This window comes from Rhinopithecus bieti, unplaced genomic scaffold (assembly GCF_001698545.2).
Source record: "Rhinopithecus bieti isolate Rb0 unplaced genomic scaffold, ASM169854v2 scaffold_60909, whole genome shotgun sequence".
Classification (NCBI taxonomy): domain Eukaryota; kingdom Metazoa; phylum Chordata; class Mammalia; order Primates; family Cercopithecidae; genus Rhinopithecus; species Rhinopithecus bieti.
Window position 1 is genome coordinate 1,159,597 of NW_016823619.1, and position 23,585 is coordinate 1,183,181.

Consider the following 23,585-nt stretch of genomic DNA (forward strand, 5'->3'; position numbering starts at 1 on the left):
TGAGATATAAATATAAAATTAGGAAGGAAAAAATAGGCAACTAATCTTCAAACTGGATTGCAAACATCAGTATCAACCTATGCTTTACTTCCCCCTTAAAATAAATGGTTTTCCCTAGTCCACCCACTGAACCACCTGGCTAAACGTCTGCATCTAAATCATATGAATGTATTTATAAACACTGACTGAAGAGCTCATTTTCCTTTCTCTTTTCTCTCACAGAACTTAAAAAGGAACAGGTACTCCCTGCCACAACAAAATATTCTGGTCATACAAAAATACCGGTTACAAGGAAACTCAGATTTAAGAGGGCATCGTAACAGACTTCTGTCATTTAGTTCTGAAGGTTGTTATTCCTGATCACAAATCTACTTCTGGAAATAAGAACATATTAAAGATGCAGCACAGAATCCTGCACTCGACTCAGGTTCAAATGCAAGCACCTTGCACAGCACACCATCAGAGGACCCCCAACGGTGACTGCTCCATCCGCAGAGCCAAGAGACACAGGAGCCACGTGAACTTCAGGAAAGGGCGGCTGTGTCAAGGAGAGTGGCAGGTAGGCATCTAAATAAAATCAGATGAGGCCATTGTGGTTAAAAGAACAGTAAAGAGAATACAATTCAAAGATGCTATTTAATAAAGAAATAAAGAATTTTTCCTACACAGCCATGCCTCAGCGATATCGCGGGCTGGGTTCTAGAGCAGTGCAGTAAAGGGAATATCGCAACATGAGTCACACATATTTTTTTGTTTCCCAAGGCATACAAAAGTTATGTTTAAACTATAGTCTATTAAGTGCGCAATAGCATTATATCTTTTAAAAAATGTACATACCTTTATTTTAAAACACTTTATTGCTAAAAAATGCTTACGATCACCCTAAGCCTTCAGCGTGTCACAATCTGGCTGGTAGAGGGTTTTGCCTCAGTGTTGATGGTTGCTGACTGACCAGGGTGGTGGTTGCTGAAGGTTAGGGTGATTGTGACAACGTCTTAAAATAAGACAACAGTGAAGTTTGCTGCACTGACTGATTCTTCCTTTCAAACAAGATTTCTCTGTAGCATGCCATGCTGTTTGACAGCATTTTACCTACAGTAGAACGTCTTTCAAAATCGGAGTCATCCTCTCGGACCCTGCTACTCCTTTATCAGCTAAATTTATGTGATATTCTAAATCGCTTATTGTCATTTCAACAATGTTTGCAGCATCTTCACCAGGAGTAGATTCCACCTCAGGAAACCACTTTCTTTGTTAGTCATAAAAAGCAATTTCTCATCTTTAAACTTTGATCCTGAGACGGCAGCAAATCAGTCCCCTCTTCAGGCTCCACTTCTAACTACAGTTCTCTCGCTATTTCCATTCCACCTGCACTTCCTTCTTCCACTGAAGTCCTGAACCCCTCAAAGTCATCCATGAGAGTTGGAATCAACTTCTTCCAAACTCCTGTTAATGTTCATATTTTGTCTCTTCTCACAAATCACTGGTGTTTTCAATGGCATCTAGGATGGTGAATCCTTTCCAGGAGGTTTTCGACTTACTTTGCCCAGATCCATCAGAGGAATCACTGTCTGTGGCAGCTATCGTCTTACAAAATGTATTTCTTAAACAATAAGACTTGAAAGTTGAAATCTCTCCTTGATCTCTGAGCTGGAGAATGGATGAGGTGTCAGCAGGCAAGAAAACAGCCTTCAACTCCTTGTGCAGCCGCATCAGAGCTCCTGGGTGATCAGGTGCACTGCTGATGGGCAGTTATATTTTGAGGGACTCTTTTTTTTCTGAGCAGCAGGTGTCAACAGTGGGCTTAAAATACTTGGTAAACCAGCGTGTAAAAAGGTGTGCTGTCATCCAGGCTTTGTTTTTCCAGGTATAGAGCACAGGCAGTATAGATTCAGCATGATTCTTAAGGGCCCTAGGCTTTTCAGAATGGAGAATGAGTGCTTACTTCAACTTAAAGTCACCACCTGCATTAGCTGTGACAAGACAGTTAGCTTGTCCTTTGAATCCTTGAAGTCAGGCACTGACCTCTCCTCTCTAGCTGGAAAAGTTCCAGATGGCATCTTCTTCCAGCAGAAGGATGTTTAATATACATTGAAAATCTGTTGTTTAGTGGAGCCACCTTCATCAATGATTTTAGCTAGATCTTCTACATAACTTGCTACTTTACCTTGCACTTTTATGTTACAGAGATGGCTTCTTTCCTTGAACCTCACCAACCTCTTCAAACTTTTCTTCTGCAACTTCCTCATCTCTGGCAGTCTTCATCGAAGTGAAGATAGTTAGGACTTCGCTGTGGATTAGGCTCTGGGTTAAGGAAATATAATATCTGGGCTGATCATCTCTCCAGGCACTAAAACTTTCTCCCTATCAGCAAGAAGGCTATTTCTCTATCATTGGTGTGTTCACTGGAGCAGCACTTTTATCTTCCTTCAAGAACATTTCCTTTGCATTTACAATTCGGCTGTTTGGCACAAGAGGCTTAGCTTTCAGCCTGTGCTGGCTTTCAACATGGTCTGTTCACTAAGCTTAATCATTTTTAGCTTCTTTTTTTTTTTTTTTTTTTTTTGAGACAGAGTCTTGCTCTGTCGCCCAGGCTGGAGTGCTTTGGTGCCATCTTGGCTCACTACAACCTCTGCCTCCCAGGTTCAAGTGATTATCCTGCTTCAGCCTCCCAAGTAGCTGGGACTACAGGCATACACTACCATGCCCAGCTTTTTTTTTTTTTTTTTTTTTTTTTTAAGTAGAGACGGCTTTTCCCATGTTGACCAGGCTGGTCTTGAACTCCTGACCTCAGGTGATCCACCCAGCTTCTGACTGAAAGTGAGAGGTGTGCAACTGTCTTTCACTTGAATACATAAAGGCCACCGCAGGGTTGTTAACTGGTCTAACTTCAATATTGTTGTGTCTCAGGGAATAGGGAGATCCAGGAGAGGGAGAGACAGGAGAAAAGTCGGTCAGTGGAGCAGTCAGAAGATACAACATTTACCAATTAACTTGGCCGTTTGATATGGTTTGGCTCTGTGTCCCTACCCAAATCTCAGGTCGAACTGTAATCTCCACGTGCCGAGGGAGGTACTTGGTAGGAGGTGATTGGCATGGGCACAGTTTCTCCCATACAATTCTCATGATAGTGAGGGAGTACTCACGAGTTCTGATAGTTCTACAAGTGGCTATTTCTCCTGCAAACTCACTCTCTCCTGCCACCATGTCAGACGTGCCTCACTTCCCCTAAGTCTCCTGAGGCCTCCCCAGCCATGCAGAACCTCCAGTCAACTGACCCTCCTTTCTTTATAAATTGCCCATCTCAGGTAGTATCTTTACAGCAGTGTGAGAATGGACTAATCCGCCCTCTTACACGGACATGGTTTGTGATGCCCCAAAATAATTACACTAGAAACGACAAAGATCACTGACCACAGATTACAATCACAGACATAATAATAATGCAAAAGTGAGAAATACTGCGAGAATTGCCAAAACATGACACAGAGGCATGAAGTGAACACATGGCATGGACAGGCTTATATATCACAGGGCTGCCGTAAACCTTCAACTAGCAAAAACACAGTATCTATCAAGTGCAATAAAGCAAAGGACAATAAAGTGAGGTGTGCCCTGAACACTTTCATCTTAAATGTTGTGTTCATATTTTATACGTCAGTCTTGTTACTTAAAGAAAAAACCACCTAGCATAGTCTTAATAGCATTAAGGTACAATTGTTTTATCCGGGAAGTTTTGGGAAACAGAATTAACAACTCTCTTAAGAGCATTTTTCAACGTCATTATCTTTCAAGGAGAAGTCTGTAACGTAGAATACTTGAAATTTATGTTATAATGAGATTTTAATATGTTCCAAGTAGCTATGTCGTATTTTTGGACTTGTTAAAATATTTGGGTGAGACAAAGACTGACTTTAGAAAAAGTCAGTATAAAGCTAATTTTAGTTGGTGATTTTGGACCTGTTAATATATTTACATGAAACAGACACTGGCTTTAGTCAAGTTAATTGTATTATGGATAAAAATGTAAAAAAAAAAAAAAAGATAAATGTAACTAGTTGCAGGCTATTAAAAAAATGTACAAAGTGGATGGAGGAAAATAATGAAAGAATCTCCTCCTATTCCTGAAATGTCACATTCCATACTATTATTCCATGTGGCAATCTGAAAGCCATTTCCATCAGCAGTGTTAACATCCTACTCACTTCACCAGAACTGCAACCCAGAATGATGGCACTGTCTCTCCAGCTAACTGACTCATCAGGCTTTTGCGGGATGCAATGCTCTTCCTCACCACGATTCAGAACCACAGATCCGAAACATGTTCGCAGCTGATGCAAGAAACCTACTTTTTTATATCGTGTATAAAGGTGCTATGAAAAATGACACCACACCGTGTGACTGGCTGGCCTCCACCTTTTTTTTTTTTTTTTTAAGCATGCTCCCAAGAAAAGTATCTACTTGTTTAGATTAAAAAGTATGTTTCTGTTTGAAGGAACAGAAGATGGGACTTTACAGCTGACAAAACCGCTAGCCTCCTGTTAACATGAAGACTTAAGGGCCTGGGAGGGGACTGACATAAACGTTTTGCTAGATTGTAAATGATAAAAACTGCCCAAAGTTGGCAAGTAAAACCTCCATAAATGGGTAGCACTAATGCTCTTCTTGTAGGCAAACTATCTAGATAAAACTTCCTTAAGGCTATCTAGAAACCTGAAAGATGGCTTCTTGCCTATCAAAACAAAAGATCAAAGGCATCAAATATAGAAAGAAGTTTCTATTTATAGCAAAGAGCACAAAGGGCTCAAAAACAAAGCAAGAGAGCCAGGTGTGGTGGCACAAGGACTGCCTGCGCCCAGGAGAGTGAGGCTGCAGTGGTGCGCTCCACTCTACGATTCTTTCTGGGAACAGTCACTGCACTCCAGCCTGGGTAGCACAGCGAGACTGCATCTCAAGAAAAAAAGAAGCCGAACAGACATACATTTTGAAAATTACATATAAAACTAGGTTAAAAAGTGGGTCTTCAAATTTAGAGTTAGTCCTAGAACTGAGAAAATCATTTATTTTAGTTTCACAGTGAAGAAAACTAAGACCTAGAGGAAGAAATCTTATCTGCAACTTTTTGCCTTTCACAACTAGATAAGCCAAGGACAGAATGAAATCCTCATCTTTTCACTGGATCCACATGGGAGAAACATTGATTTTTAAGGACGGCTGTGCAGATGGCGCTGCGGCCCCTTCTGCTCTAAACCGACCAACCTGCTCCTGTCTCTGATGTGTCTCATCGTGCTCACTGACTTCTCACTGGCTTCAAAGTCTCTCTCTGTGGAATGAGCAGCAGACAGCCCCAGCTCATATTTGCTTCTAAACCTAGCAACCTTGACTCGGGTATTTGCTTACAGAGGCTATGCAGAGCTTATGAACAGGGGGTTCTTGGCCCTGGGGTGGGGAGGGGCAGTCCTCTGCTGCACAAGACCAACAGGCACAAGACATTTAAATGGTCAGCATCCATCTTGGTTTCCGCCACTAAATGGCAATAGGGGCCCCAGACCCCATTATTGTGACACCCTAAATATCCATTTCCAAATCTGTCACTGAGAATGACTACCTATGAAAGAGACCATTCAAGAATAAAATTTCTAAACTTTAAACTACAATTTGGGAGATTTTAGAGAATAAACTTCAACACCAGAGGCATCCCTACAAAAGTTTCCATTTTAAATATACTCTGGCCTTTATTTTCCCCACCAGTAACACGGGAACAATCCCATCCTGTGGGGACTAAGTCAGACAACGCACAGAAGCCATGAGCCTGGCTCCAAGCCCATCGCCTGCGACCGCAGTCATTACCTGAGGGCTTCCTTCCCTGGAAATCCCTTTGAGCAATTCAGATCGTTCTCGCCACTCTCAAGGACTAGCACATGTGCCACGTAAGCATCACAGTGAACATTTACCCTTTTACTTTTGAAGTTCTGTCCCACTTTAATCTCAGATGAGGAACCATCTATAATCAAAGCACAACTGACCAAACATAAACCAAACAAACAGACTATTTCTGACCACTTGTCTTAGAATCATTTCAGAAAAACAACTGATTTTGCCTAAAACAAAACTCAAAAAGAATATTAACTATCAGCGACGGAGTATTAAAAACACAGACAAGGCAGTTTTAGTATAAGCTTGTCAGGCAACGGGGGGCATGCCAACGCAGGCCTTGTTGAAAAGACAGATACATTTAAGTGCTGCTGAAGTTCAGAGAAACTAATCATCAGGGAGGCAGGAGCAGGAATTGTGGAAGGAAAGGACTCTGCTGGCTTTTGAAAGGAAGAGAGATTTGAACGCAAGAAAGGTGCCAGGCAAAGGGGTCCCCATGTTGAAGGCACTGAAAGGCCTGTCCCTGGGCATGGGGAACGGTGAAGGAGCAAGAGCCAGAGGCTGGAATGACGGAGGGAGAGAGTGGGAAGACAGAAGGAGAACACGTGTGTACGAGAATGTGTGTGAGAGGAAAAGCGTGTAAGAGGCTTAACTGTGAATCTGTGTGAGAAACAGGGACAGAGAACTAATGTGAGAATGAGCGTGAGGGAAAATAAGTGTGAGAATAAGTGAGAATGAGTGTGTGAGAACATAAAAGCAAGTGTGAGAACGAGTGTGAGACAAAACATGTGAGAACAAGTATGAGAACAAGTGTGAGACGAGTGTGAGAACAAAGTGTGAGAGGTGCGAGGAGCGTGAAAGAACACGCGTGAGAGTGAACAAGTGTGACTGAGGACGAAGTGTGAGAGTGAACGAGTGTGAGAACAAAGTGAGAGGTGTGAGCGTGAAAGAACAAGTGAGAACAACTGTGAGTGAACTGAATGTGAGAACAAAGTGTGAGGTGTGTGAAAGAACACGCGTGAGAGTGAACAAGTATGACTGAGGACGAAGTGTGAGTGAACGAGTGTGAGAACAAAGTGTGAGGTGTGTGAAAGAACAAGTGTGAGAGTGAACAAGTGTGACTGAGAATGAAGTGTGAGTGAACTAACCAGGGTGAGAACAAAGTGAGAGGTATGAGCGTGAAAGAACAAGTGAGACCAAGTGTGAGAGAGAACAAGTGTGACTGAGAACGAGGTGTGAGAGGTGTGAGTGTGAAAGAACAAGTGAGAACAACTGTGAGTGAACTGAATGTGAGAACAAAGTGTGAGGTGTGTGAAAGAACAAGTGTGAGAGTGAACAAGTGTGACTGAGAATGAAGTGTGAGTGAACTAACCAGGGTGAGAACAAAGTGAGAGGTATGAGCGTGAAAGAACAAGTGAGACCAAGTGTGAGAGAGAACAAGTGTGACTGAGAACGAGGTGTGAGAGGTGTGAGTGTGAAAGAACAAGTGAGAACAACTGTGAGTGAACTGAATGTGAGAACAAAGTGTGAGGTGTGTGAAAGAACAAGTGTGAGAGTGAACAAGTGTGACTGAGAATGAAGTGTGAGAGAACTAACCAGGGTGAGAACAAAGTGAGAGGTATGAGCGTGAAAGAACAAGTGAGACCAAGTGTGAGAGAGAACAAGTGTGACTGAGAACGAGGTGTGAGAGGTGTGAGTGTGAAAGAACAAGTGAGAACAACTGTGAGTGAACTGAATGTGAGAACAAAGTGTGAGGTGTGTGAAAGAACAAGTGTGAGAGTGAACAAGTGTGACTGAGAATGAAGTGTGAGAGTGAACCAGGGTGAGAACAAAGTGAGAGGTGTGAGCGTGAAAGAACAAGTGAGAACAAGTGTGAGAGAACAAGTGTGACAGAACGAGGTGTGAAAGGTGTGTGAAAGAACGAGTGAGAAGTGTGAGTGAAGGAGTGTGAGAACAAACTGTGAGAGGTGTCAGGAGCGTGAAAGAACAAGTGAGAACAAATGTGAGGTGTGTGAAAGAACAAGTGTGAGAGTGAACAAGTGTGACTGAACAAGGAGAGTGAACTGAGTGCGAGAACGAAGTGTGAGGTGTGAGCATGAAAGAACAAGTGTGACAGAACAAGGTGTGAGGTGTGCATGGGAAAGAACAAGTGTGAGAGTGAACAAGTGTGACTGAGAACAAGGAGAGTGAACTGAGTGCGAGAACGAAGTGTGAGAGGTGTGAGCATGAAAGAACAAGTGTGACAGAACAAGTGTGACAGAACAAGGTGTGAGGTGTGCATGGGAAAGAACAAGTGTGAGAGTGAACAAGTGTGACTGAGAACAAGGAGAGTGAACTGAGTGCGAGAACGAAGTGTGAGGTGTGAGCATGACAGAACAAGTGTGACAGAACAAGGTGTGAGAGGTGTGCATGGGAAAGAACAAGTGTGAGAGTGAACAAGTGTGACTGAGAACGAAGTGTGAGTGCACTAACAAGTGTGAGAATGATGTGAGAGGTGTGAATGTGAAAGAACAAGTGAGAGAACAAGTGTGACTGAGAAAGAGGTGTGAGTGAACTAATGAGTGTGAGAATGAAGTGTGAGAGGTATGAAAATACAAGTGAGAACAAGTGTGAGTGAACAAGTGTAAGTGTGAGAGCAAAGTATGAGGTGTGAGGAGTGTGAAAGAATGACTGAGAACAAGTGTGGGTGTGAAATCTGAGTGCTGAAAGTATGAGAATGTGTGTGAGAACGAGTGTGAAAGAACAAGCGTGTGTGTGAGAATAAAGTGTGAGGAGGAGTGAAATGAGAACAAGTGTCAGTGAAACAGCAAGCATGAGAAAATGTGAGCATGAGTGTGAGAACTAGCGTGAAAGTGGGAGTGTGAGAACAAAGCGAGAATGAGTCAAAGAACAAGGGTGTGTGACAAATGAGAACATGTGAAATAAGTGGGTATGTGAGAATAAAGAAAAACATACAAAACATATGAAAAAAACATACGAAAGAACAAGTGTGTGTGAGAACAACTGTGAGAATGGGTGTGAAAATGTGCATGAGAACAAGAAGTGTGAGAACAAGTATGGAAGCTCAAGCATGTGTGAGAAGCTCAAGCATGGGTGTGAAAATGTGTGTGTCCGAGACAACAAATGTGTGAGAATGAAAACGTGTGAGAACACCTGTGTGAGAATGAGTGCGGACAAGCGTCAAAGAACAAGTGTGAGTGTGAGAACAAGTGTGAGTGTGAGAACAAGTGTGAGTGTGAGAACAAGTGTGAGAGAGAACAAGCACGTGGGAAGGACAAAATGGGCGTGTGAGACAGGGAGGCTCCGAAGCCCAGTCTGAGGCCCACACGAGGGCACCATGGAGAAGCCACCAGCAGGGCCCGAGAAAGGCCTGGCTTTAGAAGGCGCCTTTGGAAAAGCAACTAAAATAGTCTGCCCCTCCTTCCCCACCAACACGTGCCTCAGGATGCTAGGAGCCTCCGCCTCTGGAGGACTGAGCTATTTCAGGAAACTGAAAAGCCAGTGGAACACGCATTTCCAAAGGACAGGAAGTCACCTCTGAGCTGTTGTGACTCTTCTATCAGAAGCAGAACATGTACCGTGGTCCATGATCGGAAAGCAATGTCAGGTTTCAACTGGAACGACACAGATGTATCCATGTATTTCATGAACAGCACAGGTGCCCCTCTTCTCCATGTTCTGTAGTCCGTTGTGATGGGTGTGGTAATGTTTACAGTTTCAGGGCAGCCGCTGGGCACCTGACCACGTGCTGTATGCCTGGCATCCTGGCTGCATCCAACTCCACAGTTCAGAACAAGAATCACCTGGAAAGTCTGTTGGAAATACAAACTCAGGGCTCCCACCTTTCTCCAGTTTTTTATTTAGCGGATCTGGGCTGTCGGTAAAGTTCAAAAATGTTTTTCTTATGTTTGTAAGTCCCAGGACTTCCGAGAGCTTCATTCTTGACCACACGGGAGAACTGACATCCTGAGCCACCAGCCAGCCTGAAATCCCTCCCTCCAGGCAGCTCCGAGGGAGGAGAGGCAGGAGTGAGCTGAACTTGAAGGAGGACGAATTCCCCCCAAAACAAGTGAGATGACTCCAGCCAGATCCTTATGAAAGGCCACAGGCCAAGTGTGGCTGAGCCAGAGAACCAAAGAGGTGTGCACATCACGTGGTGGCACCTGCATGCCCGGTGGGCAAAGACAGCCTCAGGGAGGACACTTCCCATGGGGAGGAGCCCGGGAGGAGGCAGCCGCCACCGTAGAAGGGCACAAAGCAAGCCCCACCCCACCTTCCACCTTAAGGGACAGAAGCCATGGGGGAGAGAAGCACCTTGAGGACCCACTGCAGCTGGGGAGAGGTCCCTTAAGGACATGGTAGGACAATGTCCCAGGCCAGTAGAGACCCTGTATTGCTGGGGCAGGTGCAGACTCTGTCCTGCAAAAGACCCGCCAAAGACACAAGGCACAGGGAGGAAGGGGCAGGGTCCCTGGGAGAGCTCTGGCCCCAACACCCAGGATGGACCAGGACAACAGGAAGCTCCTCTGTATCCCCTCTACTGGGGGTGGGCAAGACTGTCCAAAATAATACAAATATCAAACCCAGAAAGTCAAATCCCAGAAAGTCGGAGAAAACAGCAGGATAAATACTGCAAAAACTGCCAGTTACTAATGTGTGGTCTGAGTCTGTGGATGTGCCTGTGGCCCCGACTCTGGAACTCACTGCAGCCTCATCTGCAAGGCTGTAAGAATGGGCTTCAGGGAGCCCTGTTCAAACACTGCAACCTTTCCACCCACAGCTGGTCCAGGGGGTCGGTATTTGACCCAGCTGGAATGGGGAGGGAAGAGGAGGGGAGAAGCCGAAGATGCAGGAAGACTCAATGCTCTCTCTGAAGTGCTGGCAGGCATGCTACTCCACATGTGGACTGCATTACCAGATGAAGCTAGTCTCAGAGGAAGAGGAGAGCGAGCAGAGGTGGAGACAGTCACGAAGGCTTTCAAATTCCTGGTTCCATTCTGTTCCTGAGACTCAACTGCAGTCCCCTGTACATATGTCATGAGACACCAATATATACTATTTTTATTTTTCAAATAAATACCTCTCCTTTTTAATCCCCATTTGCTTAAAGCACATCAATTTCTGGAGTCCTTGGCTAATAGGATTCAATTTCTTCTCATAACAGAAGACACTGTTTCCATTTTACAAAGGAAGAAACGGAATCTATGGTTCAAAAGATGCCAGCAGCCAGCACCTCCGCATTGGCTTGAAGACCCCGAATGTGGGTGGATGAACGTGTTTGGGGTAGCCTAGGACCATTTCTAAGGGAAGTTTTGGGAAAGACCTCCTGGATCCCCTCTACCCGAGGGATAAATCTCAGCAAGACTAAGGGCTCTGAAACACCCCTAAAACTGTATGCTGCCCAGCAACTACCAAGTGAGGGTGATTCCCTGTGCACAGCCGATGGCAAACACCAATTGTTCCAGTTCTTATCAGAAAATTTATCCAAGCTTTGCTCCTTACCGATAAATCACCTCTAGTGGCCGGGTGCGGTGGCTCACGCCTGTAATCCCGCACTCTGGAAGGCCGAGGTGGGTGGATCACCGGAGGTCATGAGTTCAAGACCACCCTGGCCGACATGGTGAAACCCTGTCTCTACTAAAAATACAAAAAAATTAGCCGGGTGTGGTGGTGGGCGTCTGTAATCTCAGCTACTCAGGAGGCTGAGGCAGGAGAATCACTTGAATCTGGGAGGCGGAGGTTACAGTGAGCTGAGCTTGCATCATTGCACTCCAGGCTCCGCGACAAGAGTGAAACTCCGTCTCCAAAACAAACAAACAAACAAAAAATCGCCTCCAGTGTCAGGACTAAACCTACATGTAGGAGAAATATTTAATTTCTTAAAATCTGAAGATTACTGTGTGTTAGGTATTGTACTAAGCAGCTTACATTCATTGACATGTAATTTTCAGATTTAATTGTGTGAAGTAGGTATTACTGCCATCCCCATGTGACAGATGCGAAAACTGAGGCTTAGAGAAATAAGTTGTTCATAAGGCTACAGTAAGAGGAAGAACTAAGAGTGGAAAACCAGGTTGTCCAACACATGTCTGTCACTTAACCATGGCACTGTGCTGCCTTCTTCACCTACACTCCAACTTCGTCACTTCAGCAATGTTTAGGTTTTTTTCCTTCAACAAGTTCTACATTATAAAAACTAAACAAGTCAACAAGTAGAAAAATGTATAAAGGTTTCATAAGGGTTTCTAAATCATCCAAATAGTAAAAGAAATTTAAAAAACCACAAAACAAAAACCCTTCTAGAAATATCTTTCACCAGGATGAGGAGGAATTTCTTGGCAGCCAGCAGAAAACCCTGTTCTCATATTTTCCAGTAAAAGAAACTGAAAAATTTCCTTTTCACTGAAGCACACGTTTGATGACTTTACTCACCATATAAGGAAATGAGTGATTCTGCACTTTTCAGCCCCATCCTTCTTTTCTGAGCACTAAATTTCATTTGGAAGTTAATACGTTATTTTAAAAGTAAAGTCATCTATGGAAGATCCAAACTAAGCAAGAGCAGTATTAAATTTTGAAGAAGATTTAAAGATTTGGATTTTGTTACATTCTGAAATGCACTTTTAAAAGGTCTTTCTCTAAATTGTTAAAATGTCCCTGGCTAAAGATGGGTAAGTTAAAATACTTAGCAGTTTGTTAAGATTACTGAGGTTTTTTTGGTCACTAATGAAGTTGGTTTCTTAAACATACTGGACTTTTAATAACTGGTATGTGGTATGTAAAAAAAAAACCATGAATTTTAAATCTTATGAATCTCTTAACATCCTGAATAGTAAAATTTAATTTTAACAGTAAAATCTGACAGAGATGACCTAGGAGTTTTTGGATGTTCCCATGTTTCACGTACCTAAAATCGATTCAAAATAAGCCCATTTATTTCAGTAATAAGAAAATCAGAACGATTATTTTATTCATAACAGAAAGTGATGACACTTAATTCTTTTGTTTTCATACAGAAAAAGCACAACCTGTAATAAACTAGTTTATGACAGGTGTAGATAAACCCGTATTTTAAAAGCCAAATAACAATTTTTAGTAAGTTATTTGAATCAAATTATATGAATTAATATTCCAACTTTAAATTACATATCATGTTGAAGGTACTACATGCAGGACTCATCAGTGGCACATCTTGCATCATTCATTTACCAAACTCTAAGGAGACAGTTATGATCCTTGCTTTCAAAGAGCTAACAACAACTGTGCAGAAACTGCTGAAAGTAAGTGAAACAAAAGGAGCAAAGAAAGCCTTCTGTGGCAAAGGAAAAGGCACAGGGAGGCAGTAGTGAGGTGTGGGTTGATACAGACCACCATATGGGCAGTGTGCACCTGGAGAAGATGACCCAGACCACAGTGAACACGGAGGGCAGCAAAGGGAGACGCTGGCCAGAGGCTGCAGGAGCCCAGGGAAGGAGGAAGGAGTCTGTTTGGCAGGAGTAACAGTTCTGTTGTCTTGGTTTTGTGGGAAATAACAAATAGTATTTATTAACAAATAATAAATAGCATTAAAATAGTATTAACTTAAAAAAAAAAACAACACAGTATATGTTCAGCATCCCTAATCTAAAAATCCAAAATGCTTCAATATCAGAAACTTTTTGAGTACTAGCATCATGCTCAAAGGAAATACTCACTGGAGTCTAACGCAAATATTACAAAACCTGAAACATATCTGGTCCTAAACATCTCCAAAAATATTCAACTTGTATATGAAACTGTATGTACAGTTCATTAAACACACCCCAAATGAGGAAGGAGGTGCATGCAAAAGACAGTAGCCCTTATCTCTGGAGGGGAGAAAAGGAAGGTTTACAGGTTAGTCTTCTCAACAAAGTGTTCAGGAACATGAGCACTGTATCAGACTAAACTGGATCTGTATACAGGCTCTTATTACTTGTGTGACTTGGAAAAATAAGACTTTCAAAATCTCAGTTTCTGAACAGTAAAAGAAAACAACGTTAATATTTAGCTATAGAGTTATGAGGATTAAATGAGCAAATATCTATAAATCATAATCAGTGAGGTGGTGAATAAAATGTGAGCTAAGACCTACACTTCTGAAGAAGTCCATGTTTTCACATTTTTGTAACATTTTTATAATCAGGAAAGAGAGCTGTTTATCAAGAGATAAGCTCTCAGTTAAGGCACAAAGAAATACAAAAAACTCCCACAAGATTCATGCAACAGAAAGGGACAACAGCGAGTTGATAAAATTTTGTTTCTCCACTTTGTACATTCTTCCACGGGTATGTATTTTTGTCACCAAATGGGAAAATAAAAATGAAATAAATAATGACTTACTGGTTTCCTAAGGAAGAAGATAGACAAAGCTCCAACTAAGGGCATATCTCCAATCAACGGTTCCAGAATCACCCGCATGGTACCATGAATCTAAACTCAAACAGGAAACCAAAATATGTAATAGAAAACAATTCTCCTGGGCCACTTAAGGAGTTTGCTTGCGCATCTTAGTAACTTTTGAGCACTTGACTTCTTATTTCTCTCAACTATGACCTACAGTTAAAACTCAACATCAAAAAAATTCCAAGCTAGAAAACTTCCTAATTTTCTTTCTGAATACAGCTTAGAGAACTTTAGAAAACTGTAAAATTAAAACAAAAAACAAAAAACTTACCTGGATACTTTTCACACCAGCTCTACAAAAATATCGTTTGATTTCCAAATCAATCTCACAATTTCCTACAAAACTAACAAAGAAAAAATTCTGCATTACATAATGTGAGTGAAATGAACTACTCTCTTCATCACTATAGACCTGCAAGATGTATAATCTGAATAAAATGATAGTAAAGCAAGCAAATAGATTGTAGGTAAAAATCATAAAATACGGCCCATCAGATTCTAGTATTTTACCGCTCCAGGTCTTCAGGCTGTTATCAGATCCAATACTGCTCTGACCTTGGAAGGAATACTCCCAATCAATCAATCAATCAATCAATGGTTGTGGTTGTTGTTGGTCATATATATAAAAATCTTAACTAAACAGAAATGTCCATGTTCAAAAGAAGACGTAAATAACAAACTGCAACTTCTGAAGCAGACTTTTGATGCAATGTAGTTTTCTTTACCTTATAAATCTGATGTTTAAAACATTAAAAGGTTTAATTTTATTTCACACAAATAAATGTCACAACTTGCTTCCCAATCATGAAAAATCTCTCAGTGCCCTAGGCCTCTATGACATCCAGGACTAGAAACAGTGCATCTGTTTGGGGCCTCAATTTTGCTCAATGAGTAAGTCATTTCAAATATTAATATGAAACAAACATAACGCTATAAGCAAGATATGCATCTATTTTTAATATAAACATAAAATGTCAAACACTTTTTGCATGGGTTAGTGTAGGACCTGCCCCGACCCTCGGTTTCTGGAGGCAGGATGTCACACTCTGACCTGACAACGTCTGTGGGGAAGTTTGATAAATGCTAGAAGGGAATGTCTAAGCAGATAAGCAAAATAGTAACGAAAGGAATCTGGGATAAGTTTCTTCCAGTATTTATTGTCCTGGTGTTAACGCCAAGGCCTACAGATTCTTCTCATTGAGAATTACTCTCTACCTAGTTGGTAAAATCACCAATAACCTGCTACAAAACTATAAAAAACTTTCCTTTTCTTCATTCTATGACTTGATCATTTTCTTTTCTTTTTTTTTTTTTTTGAGATGGAGTCTTGCTCTGCTGGCCAGGCTGGAGTGCAGTGGCGCGACGGTGCCTCACTGCGACAGCCACTATCTGGTTCAGGCCATTCTCCTGCCTCAGCCTCCCAAGTAGCTGGGATTACAGGTGTGTGCCACCATGCCCAGCTCATTTTTGTACTTTTAGTAGAGATGGGGTTCCACCATGTTGGCCAGGCTGCTCTCGAACTCCCAACCTCAAGGGGTCCACCCGCCTCAGCCTCTCAAACTGCTGGAATTAACAGGCATGAGCCACTGCACCTGGCCGTGATCATTTTATTTTCTAATACTTTTCAATTATTCCTTCCCCATGTCTACTGCCTGCCAATTTAGTTAAAGTGCTTGTCTGGAACTCACAACAAAGCCGAATGCATATTTGTTCAGAGACATAAATCTGAGCAGGATACTTGGCACATGTTATGGGAGTTAACCATGAAACCAGACTGCACCTTCAGAATGGCGTCCACTGACTGACGGACTCAAACTTGCTCAGTGCTGGGGACACTGGACAAGCGCACAAGGCTCTGACCCTCATGAAGCCTGGTACCAGCCCAGTGCGCCACCCTCCTGGAGGTGGACCGTCCTCCTGGGGCACAGCCTGACCTGAGACATACATGGGTGTCCTCTTTTATTCCACTGATGACAATGGTGTTTGCCCTAGCACCAAATATTTTAAAGAGGCAGATTTTTCCATATTAGATTAAAGAAAGTCTATGCTTCTTTCCGAAATAAAGGTAACTTGGTACCAACTTTGTACATTCATTATATTTAAATACTTTGGAAACTCAATGATCACTTTAATAAAATGATCTTTAGTAAAGGACCAAAAAAAAACACACAACTCTTAGCTGCTAGCACCACGTGGTTGTTCTGAGTGCACAGTACTCACTGGGCACCACACAGTGTGTTGTGAGGCCCCACGTGGAGCAGGAAGCCCTGAGCAAACTCAAGGAAGAATGAGGATGAAAGACAAGATTAAGCCACAGCCCGGGGGACACAGCGAGACCCTATAGGGGGTGTGGGGGGAAGGAAGCCCATTTTATTATGCTATGCACGGTAGCTGGCAGCTCTTCAATTTCTTTTTTTTCCAATGTAAAACACTGTATTAAAATACACAAAAATTTGGCTGGGCATGGTGGCTCACGTCTATAATCCTAGCACTTTTGGAGGCCGAGGCAGGTGGATCACTTGAGGTCAGGAGTTTTAGACAAGGTGGAAAACTTGCCTCTACTAAAAATATAAAAATTAGTCAGGCATGGTGGCATGTGCCTATAATCCCAGCTACTCGGGAGGCTGAGGCAGGAGAATTGCTTGAATCCAGGAGGCGAAGGTTGCAGCGAGCCAAGATCGCACCACTGCACTTCAACCTGGGCGACAGAGACTCCGTCTCAAAATAAATTAATTAATTAATACCCAAAAAATCTACCCTTATGATCATTTTTAAGTGTACAACTCGGTGGTACTAAACACGTCCATCATGTGCAACCATCACCACCAGCCATCTTCAGAACATTTTTCAACTTGCAAAATGAACACCCTTCCCCATTAAACACTAACTCCCCATTCCTTCTGCCCCCAGGCCCTGGCAACCACCATTCTGCTTCTGTGTCTATGAGTCTGACTCCCCCGGGCACCGCACACACGTGGAATTATGCAGACGCTGTCCCTTTGTGTCTGGCTTGTTTCCTTCAGCATAAGGTCCTCAAGGTCCAGCATGTGGCAGCCTGGAGCAGGAGTCCCATGTTTTTAAGGCATACAGGCATATAGGCCACATTCTGCTCATCCATTCATCGGCCCACACAGACTTGGGCTGCTTCCACCTTGTAGCTATTGTGAAAAATGCTGCTAAGAATGTGGGTGTGCAGATATCTGCTCAAGTCCCAGCTTTCAATTCTTTCAGGTATGCACGCAGAAGTGGGATTTCTGGATCACATGGTAATTTTACGTTTAAGGTTTTGAGGAACGGTTTCCACAGCGGCTATACCATTTCACATGTCTACCAACGGCACACAAAGGTTCCAATTTCTCCACATCTCACCGACACCTGTGATTCTCTGGGTTTCTTTTGACAGTAGCCTTTCTAGTAGGTGTTAGGTGGTGTTTCATTACGGTCTAGATTTGCATTTTCCTGACGGTTAGTGATGGTCAGTATCTTTTCACATGCTTGCTAGCCATGTGTACATCTTCCCTGGAGAAACGTCTATTCAAGTTCTTTCCACATTTTTGAATAGGGCTGTTTGGTTGTTCTGTTGTTGCATTTCAGTTCTCTATATATCCTGGATGATGACTGCTTATTGGATTCATGATCATAGGGATTGCATTAAATCTGGGATTGCTTTAGGTAGTAGTAACATCTTAACGATATTAAGTTTTCTAACCCAGTAATTAAGATAGAATGTTTTTCTATTTATTTGTACCTTCTTTGATTTCTTTCAGCAATATTTTAGTTTTCAGTGTACAAGTCTTTCTCCTCCTTAGTTTATTCCTAAGTATTTTATTCTTTTTGATTCTATTATAAATGAAATTGCTTCCTTCATTTTCTTTTGGGATTTTCATTGTTAGTGTATAAAATGCAATTGATTTTAGTGTGTTCACTTTGTATCCTGCTACCATGCTGAATTTATTTCTTAGTTCCAAGAGTTCTTTCTTTTTTTTTTTTTGGTGGGATCTTTAGGGTTTTCTACATATGAGATCATCTCAACTGTAAACAGAAAGATTAATTCCTTCCAGTGGGTGCAGTCACTCATGCCTGTGATCCCAGAGCTTTGGGAGGCCAAGGTGAGTGGATCGCTTGAGCTCAGGAGTTAGAGACTAGCCTGGGAAACATGGTGAAACCTCATCTCTATAGGCCGGGCGCAGTGGCTCAAGCCTGTAATCCCAGCACTTTGGGAGGCCGAGACGGGTGGATCACGAGGTCAGGACATCGAGACCATCCTGGCTAACACGGTGAAACCCCATCTCTACTAAAAAATACAAAAAACTAGCCGGGCGAGGTGGTGGGCGCCTGTAGTCCCAGCTACTCGGGAGGCTGAGGCAGGAGAATGGCGTGAACCCGGGAGGCGGAGCTTGCAGTGAGCTGAGATCCGGCCACTGCACTCCAGCCTGGGTGACAGAGCGAGACTCCGTCTCAAAAAAAAAAACAAAAAAAAAACAAAAAACAAAAACAAACAAACAAAAAAATACAAAAATTAGCCACACATGGTGGCATGAACCTGCAGTCCCAGCTACACGGGAGGCTGAGGTGGGAGGATTGCTTGACTCTGGGAGGTCGAAGCTGCAGTGAGCCAAGACTGTGCCACTGCACTCCAGCCTGAGTGATAAGGCAAGAACCTGTCTCAAAACAAAAACAAAAACAAAACCAACAAACCAAACAAATTATATATATACCCCCCCACACACACATAAAATGTCTTTCTTCCTTTCCAGCCTGGGGGCCCTTTATTTCTTTCTTTTGCCTAACTGCTCCAACTAGAACTCCCAATACTGTGTTGAAAAGTAGTAGTGAAAGAGGGCATCCTTGCAGTTGTTCCTGATTTCAAAGAAAAAGCTTTCAGTTTTTGACCACTGAGTAAAACTTTTTTTTTTTTTTTTTGAGACGGAGTCTCGCTCTGTCGCCCAGGCTGGAGTGCAGTGGCACGATCTCAGCTCACTGCAAGCTCTGCCTCCCAGGTTCACACCATTCTCCTGCCTCAGCCTCCAGAGTAGCTGGGACTACAGGCACCCGCCACCACGCCTGGCTTATTTTTTGTATTTTTTAGTAGAGACGGGGTTTCATCGTGTTAGCCAGGATGGTCTCGATCTCCTGACCTCGTGATTCACCCACCTCAGTCTCCCAAATTGCTGGGATTACAGGCTTGAGCCACCGTGCCCAGCCCACTGAGTATAATGTTAACTGTGGGGTTTTCTTACATGGTTTTTATTATGTTGAGTTAGTTTCCTTCTATTCCTAGTTCATTCAGTGTTTTTATCATGAAAGGGTATTGAATTTTGTTAAATGCTTTTTGTCCATCAACTGAGATAATCCCATGATTTGGTTTTTTCCTTCCTTTTAATGTGGTGTATTACATCAACTAATTGTTGTACGCTGAATCATCTTTGCATTCTGGGAATAAATCCCACTAGGTCATGGTGTAAAATCTTTTTAATATGCTGCTGAATTCAGTTTGCTAGTATTTTGTTAAGCGTTTTTTTTAATCAATGTTCATAAAGAATATTGGTCCATAGTTTTCTTGTAGTGTCTTTAACTTCTTTTTATTTAACACATTTTCTGAATGGCAATTATTGAGGTTATTAGAAACTNTTGAGCCACCGTGCCCAGCCCACTGAGTATAATGTTAACTGTGGGGTTTTCTTACATGGTTTTATTATGTTGAGTTAGTTTCCTTCTATTCCTAGTTCATTCAGTGTTTTATCATGAAAGGGTATTGAATTTTGTTAAATGCTTTTGTCCATCAACTGAGATAATCCCATGATTTGGTTTTTTCCTTCCTTTTAATGTGGTGTATTACATCAACTAATTGTTGTACGCTGAATCATCTTTGCATTCTGGGAATAAATCCCACTAGGTCATGGTGTAAAATCTTTTAATATGCTGCTGAATTCAGTTTGCTAGTATTTTGTTAAGCGTTTTTTTTAATCAATGTTCATAAAGAATATTGGTCCATAGTTTTCTTGTAGTGTCTTTAACTTCTTTTTATTTAACACATTTTCTGAATGGCAATTATTGAGGTTATTAGAAACTGAGACCCAGAAGGTAAATAATATTTGGATGTCTAACAAGAATTTAGTTGAACTCCAACCGACAGCAGGTAAGACGTGTGCTCTCTGTATCCTCCACCTTACAGGTGCAGCTAAGTGACATTACACGCCATTAACTATGACACAAATACAACAAATAAAAACTTACCTAATCTGAAGGTCCAAAATAATTTGCCTTTTGTCTACATTTTCAGTATATGCCTTAACACCATTGATCCTGAGGGGCTGAAATAAGAAGTAGTTTATTTTAAAATACAGAGGTTAAAAAAAAATCAAACCTTGTAACACAGCATAGAGATAAAGAGTACAAGCTTTAAATTTCAGACTACAACAGGAATTAAAATTCTGCCTTCATAACAGAGTGCGGCTTGATTTTCGGCTATTTAACCCGTTCCTCAGCTTCCTCACCTGTGATCTGCAGAAAAACAATGGCCTCTGTTTCATGAGATTACTGTGAAATTAGGCAACAAAATAAATGTCAAGACAGTAGTGCATGCCTTGCCCACAGCAGTTAATAACCACTGGGCATGACTGCTGTTGTCAGCACATGTAACGATACATATGTGCTCTTTTCAAGCCTCTTACTCTCGTCTCTTCATATCTAACTTGACCCTTTTCTAGTACTCCATCCTTACTACCATGTTTGAAACATAACTTCCTTTCATTTATTCTTTATGTCTCACAATTTTTCATTTCTTAAGACTTTCATGTCCCGGCGTGGCAGCTCAGGTCTGTAATTCCAACACTTTGGGATACCAAGGCAGAGGACTGCTTGAAGCCAGGAGATTGAAATCAGCCTGGGCAACATGGTGAAACCCTATCGCTACAAAAAGTAAAAAAATTAGCTAAGATGGGAGCGCACGCCTGTGGTTCTAGCTACTTAGGAGGCTGAGATGGGGTGACTGCTTGAGAGCAGGAGTTGGAGGCTACAGTGAGCTATGATTGTGCCACTGCACTCCAGACTAGGCAACAGAGTGAACTCCCATCTCTTAACAAAAACAAAACAAACAAAACGCTGGGCACAATGGCTCAAAGCTGTAATCCCAGCACTTCAGCAGGCTGAGGTGAAAGAATCACTTGAGCCTAAGTGTTTGAGACCAGCCTTAGTGGAGACCCAGGCGTGGGACAAGCACCTGTAGTCCCAGCTACTCAGGAGGTTGTGGTAGGGGGAATCCCTTGAGCACGGGAGGCTGAGGTTGCAGTGTGTGGTGATCACACCACTGTACTCCAGCCTGGGTGACAGAGTGAGACTCTGTCTCAAAAATGAAAGAAGCACCTTACTTTTAGAGTACTACTGCTTACTCTGACAAGTTTGAGTGTATTAAAATCACACCTCTCACCTAGCTGTCGAATCAAACTCTAAGCTTTTACCTGAGAGTCTAGACACCTCCTATGCTCCCAAGTTCCCAGGCTTTTTCTTTATGGCACTAGCTAAGCCATGTACAGACTGCACTAAAAACATAATCACCACATTATGCTAATAAGTGAAAATGGGGCAGGCATGATGTACATCAGATAACATACTCCCCAAATGACACGGAGATGAAGGGACCAACCCCACTCCAGATGACTGGGCATTACCTAATGAAGGACCAACACCAGAAGGCAACACTGCCGAGCTGCCCGAGGTCCTGGTCAGCACACAGCCTGGCCAAGGGCCCCGCACAGGACTCCGCAGGCCATTCTACCGCTCCTTCATCAGAAAGCCTGGGCTTGCCACTTGTAAGACATTGGTACAGTAGGTGAAAATGCCAAAGTTATCTTTATTGAATCAGCACTCCTCTTCATACTCATTCTCCAAGGACCTTCTTATTCAGCTGCTATCAAACTTAACGTGTGTGTGGTGGAACTCACACATAATAAAATTATTCCTAAAATAAACCCAGGGGAGATTGGAATTGTAAATATCCACAAACATGAACATGCTGTAACTTAGGGCATAACAGGCTAAATGGGGCCCTTGGCCTGACTCTACTGCCCTGGAGCTAGGGTGGTTTTCACGTGGCTGAAGGGCTGTGAAAGAAGGGAGGCAGAGACAGCAGGACAGTGTGCCACAGAGACTTAAGGTGGAGTCAGAGCTAAAACATGTATGACCTGGCCAGGTACAGACAGAGCAGCCCCTGCTTTACAGCATTTAACTTGTCACTGGGATTTTAACCTGCACTTGAACTTGTAATTGTGTTTTTCCCCATCTGTGGTTACCATTTTAGGTGTTGAAGGTAAAGTCAACACTGAAAGTGTACTACAGGCATCCCGTGTAGAGACACGGGCTCGTCCCACAGGCGTCCCGTGTAGAGACACGGGCTCGTCCCACAGGCGTCCCGTCTAGAGACAAGGGGCTCGTCCCACAGGCGTCCCGTGTAGAGACACGGGGCTCGTCCCACAGGCGTCCCGTGTAGAGACACGGGCTCGTCCCACAGGCGTCCCGTCTAGAGACACGGGCTCGTCCCACAGGCGTCCCGTCTAGAGACACGGGCTCGTCCCACAGGCGTCCCGTCTAGAGACACGGGCTCGTCCCACAGGCGTCCCGTCTAGAGACACGGGCTCGTCCCACAGGCGTCCCGTCTAGAGACACGGGCTCGTCCCACAGGCGTCCCGTCTAGAGACACGGGCTCGTCCCACAGGCGTCCCGTCTAGAGACACGGGCTCGTCCCACAGGCGTCCCGTCTAGAGACACGGGCTCGTCCCACAGGCGTCCCGTCTAGAGACACGGGCTCGTCCCACAGGCGTCCCGTCTAGAGACACGGGCTCGTCCCACAGGCGTCCCGTCTAGAGACACGGGCTCGTCCCACAGGCGTCCCGTCTAGAGACACGGGCTCGTCCCACAGGCGTCCCGTCTAGAGACACGGGCTCGTCCCACAGGCGTCCCGTCTAGAGACACGGGCTCGTCCCACAGGCGTCCCGTCTAGAGACACGGGCTCGTCCCACAGGCGTCCCGTCTAGAGACACGGGCTCGTCCCACAGGCGTCCCGTCTAGAGACACGGGCTCGTCCCACAGGCGTCCCGTCTAGAGACACGGGCTCGTCCCACAGGCGTCCCGTCTAGAGACACGGGCTCGTCCCACAGGCGTCCCGTCTAGAGACACGGGCTCGTCCCACAGGCGTCCCGTCTAGAGACACGGGCTCGTCCCACAGGCGTCCCGTCTAGAGACACGGGCTCGTCCCACAGGCGTCCCGTCTAGAGACACGGGCTCGTCCC

The 23,585-nt window shown here is 43.5% G+C and overlaps 1 protein-coding gene across 2 annotated transcripts in view; it reads right to left on the minus strand.

The window, feature by feature from the left end:
* ESYT2 (extended synaptotagmin 2) overlaps positions 1-23,585 on the minus strand; it is a 97,737-nt gene that overhangs the window by 45,536 nt on the left and 28,616 nt on the right. For both annotated transcript variants that reach the window (XM_017861669.1, XM_017861670.1), the window contains exons 4-6: positions 20,536-20,612; positions 14,570-14,642; positions 14,236-14,325 (exon numbers count right to left, since the gene is read on the minus strand). In XM_017861669.1, the coding sequence (XP_017717158.1) occupies positions 14,236-14,325; positions 14,570-14,642; positions 20,536-20,612 (240 nt within the window). The remainder of the gene's footprint in view (positions 1-14,235; positions 14,326-14,569; positions 14,643-20,535; positions 20,613-23,585) is intronic.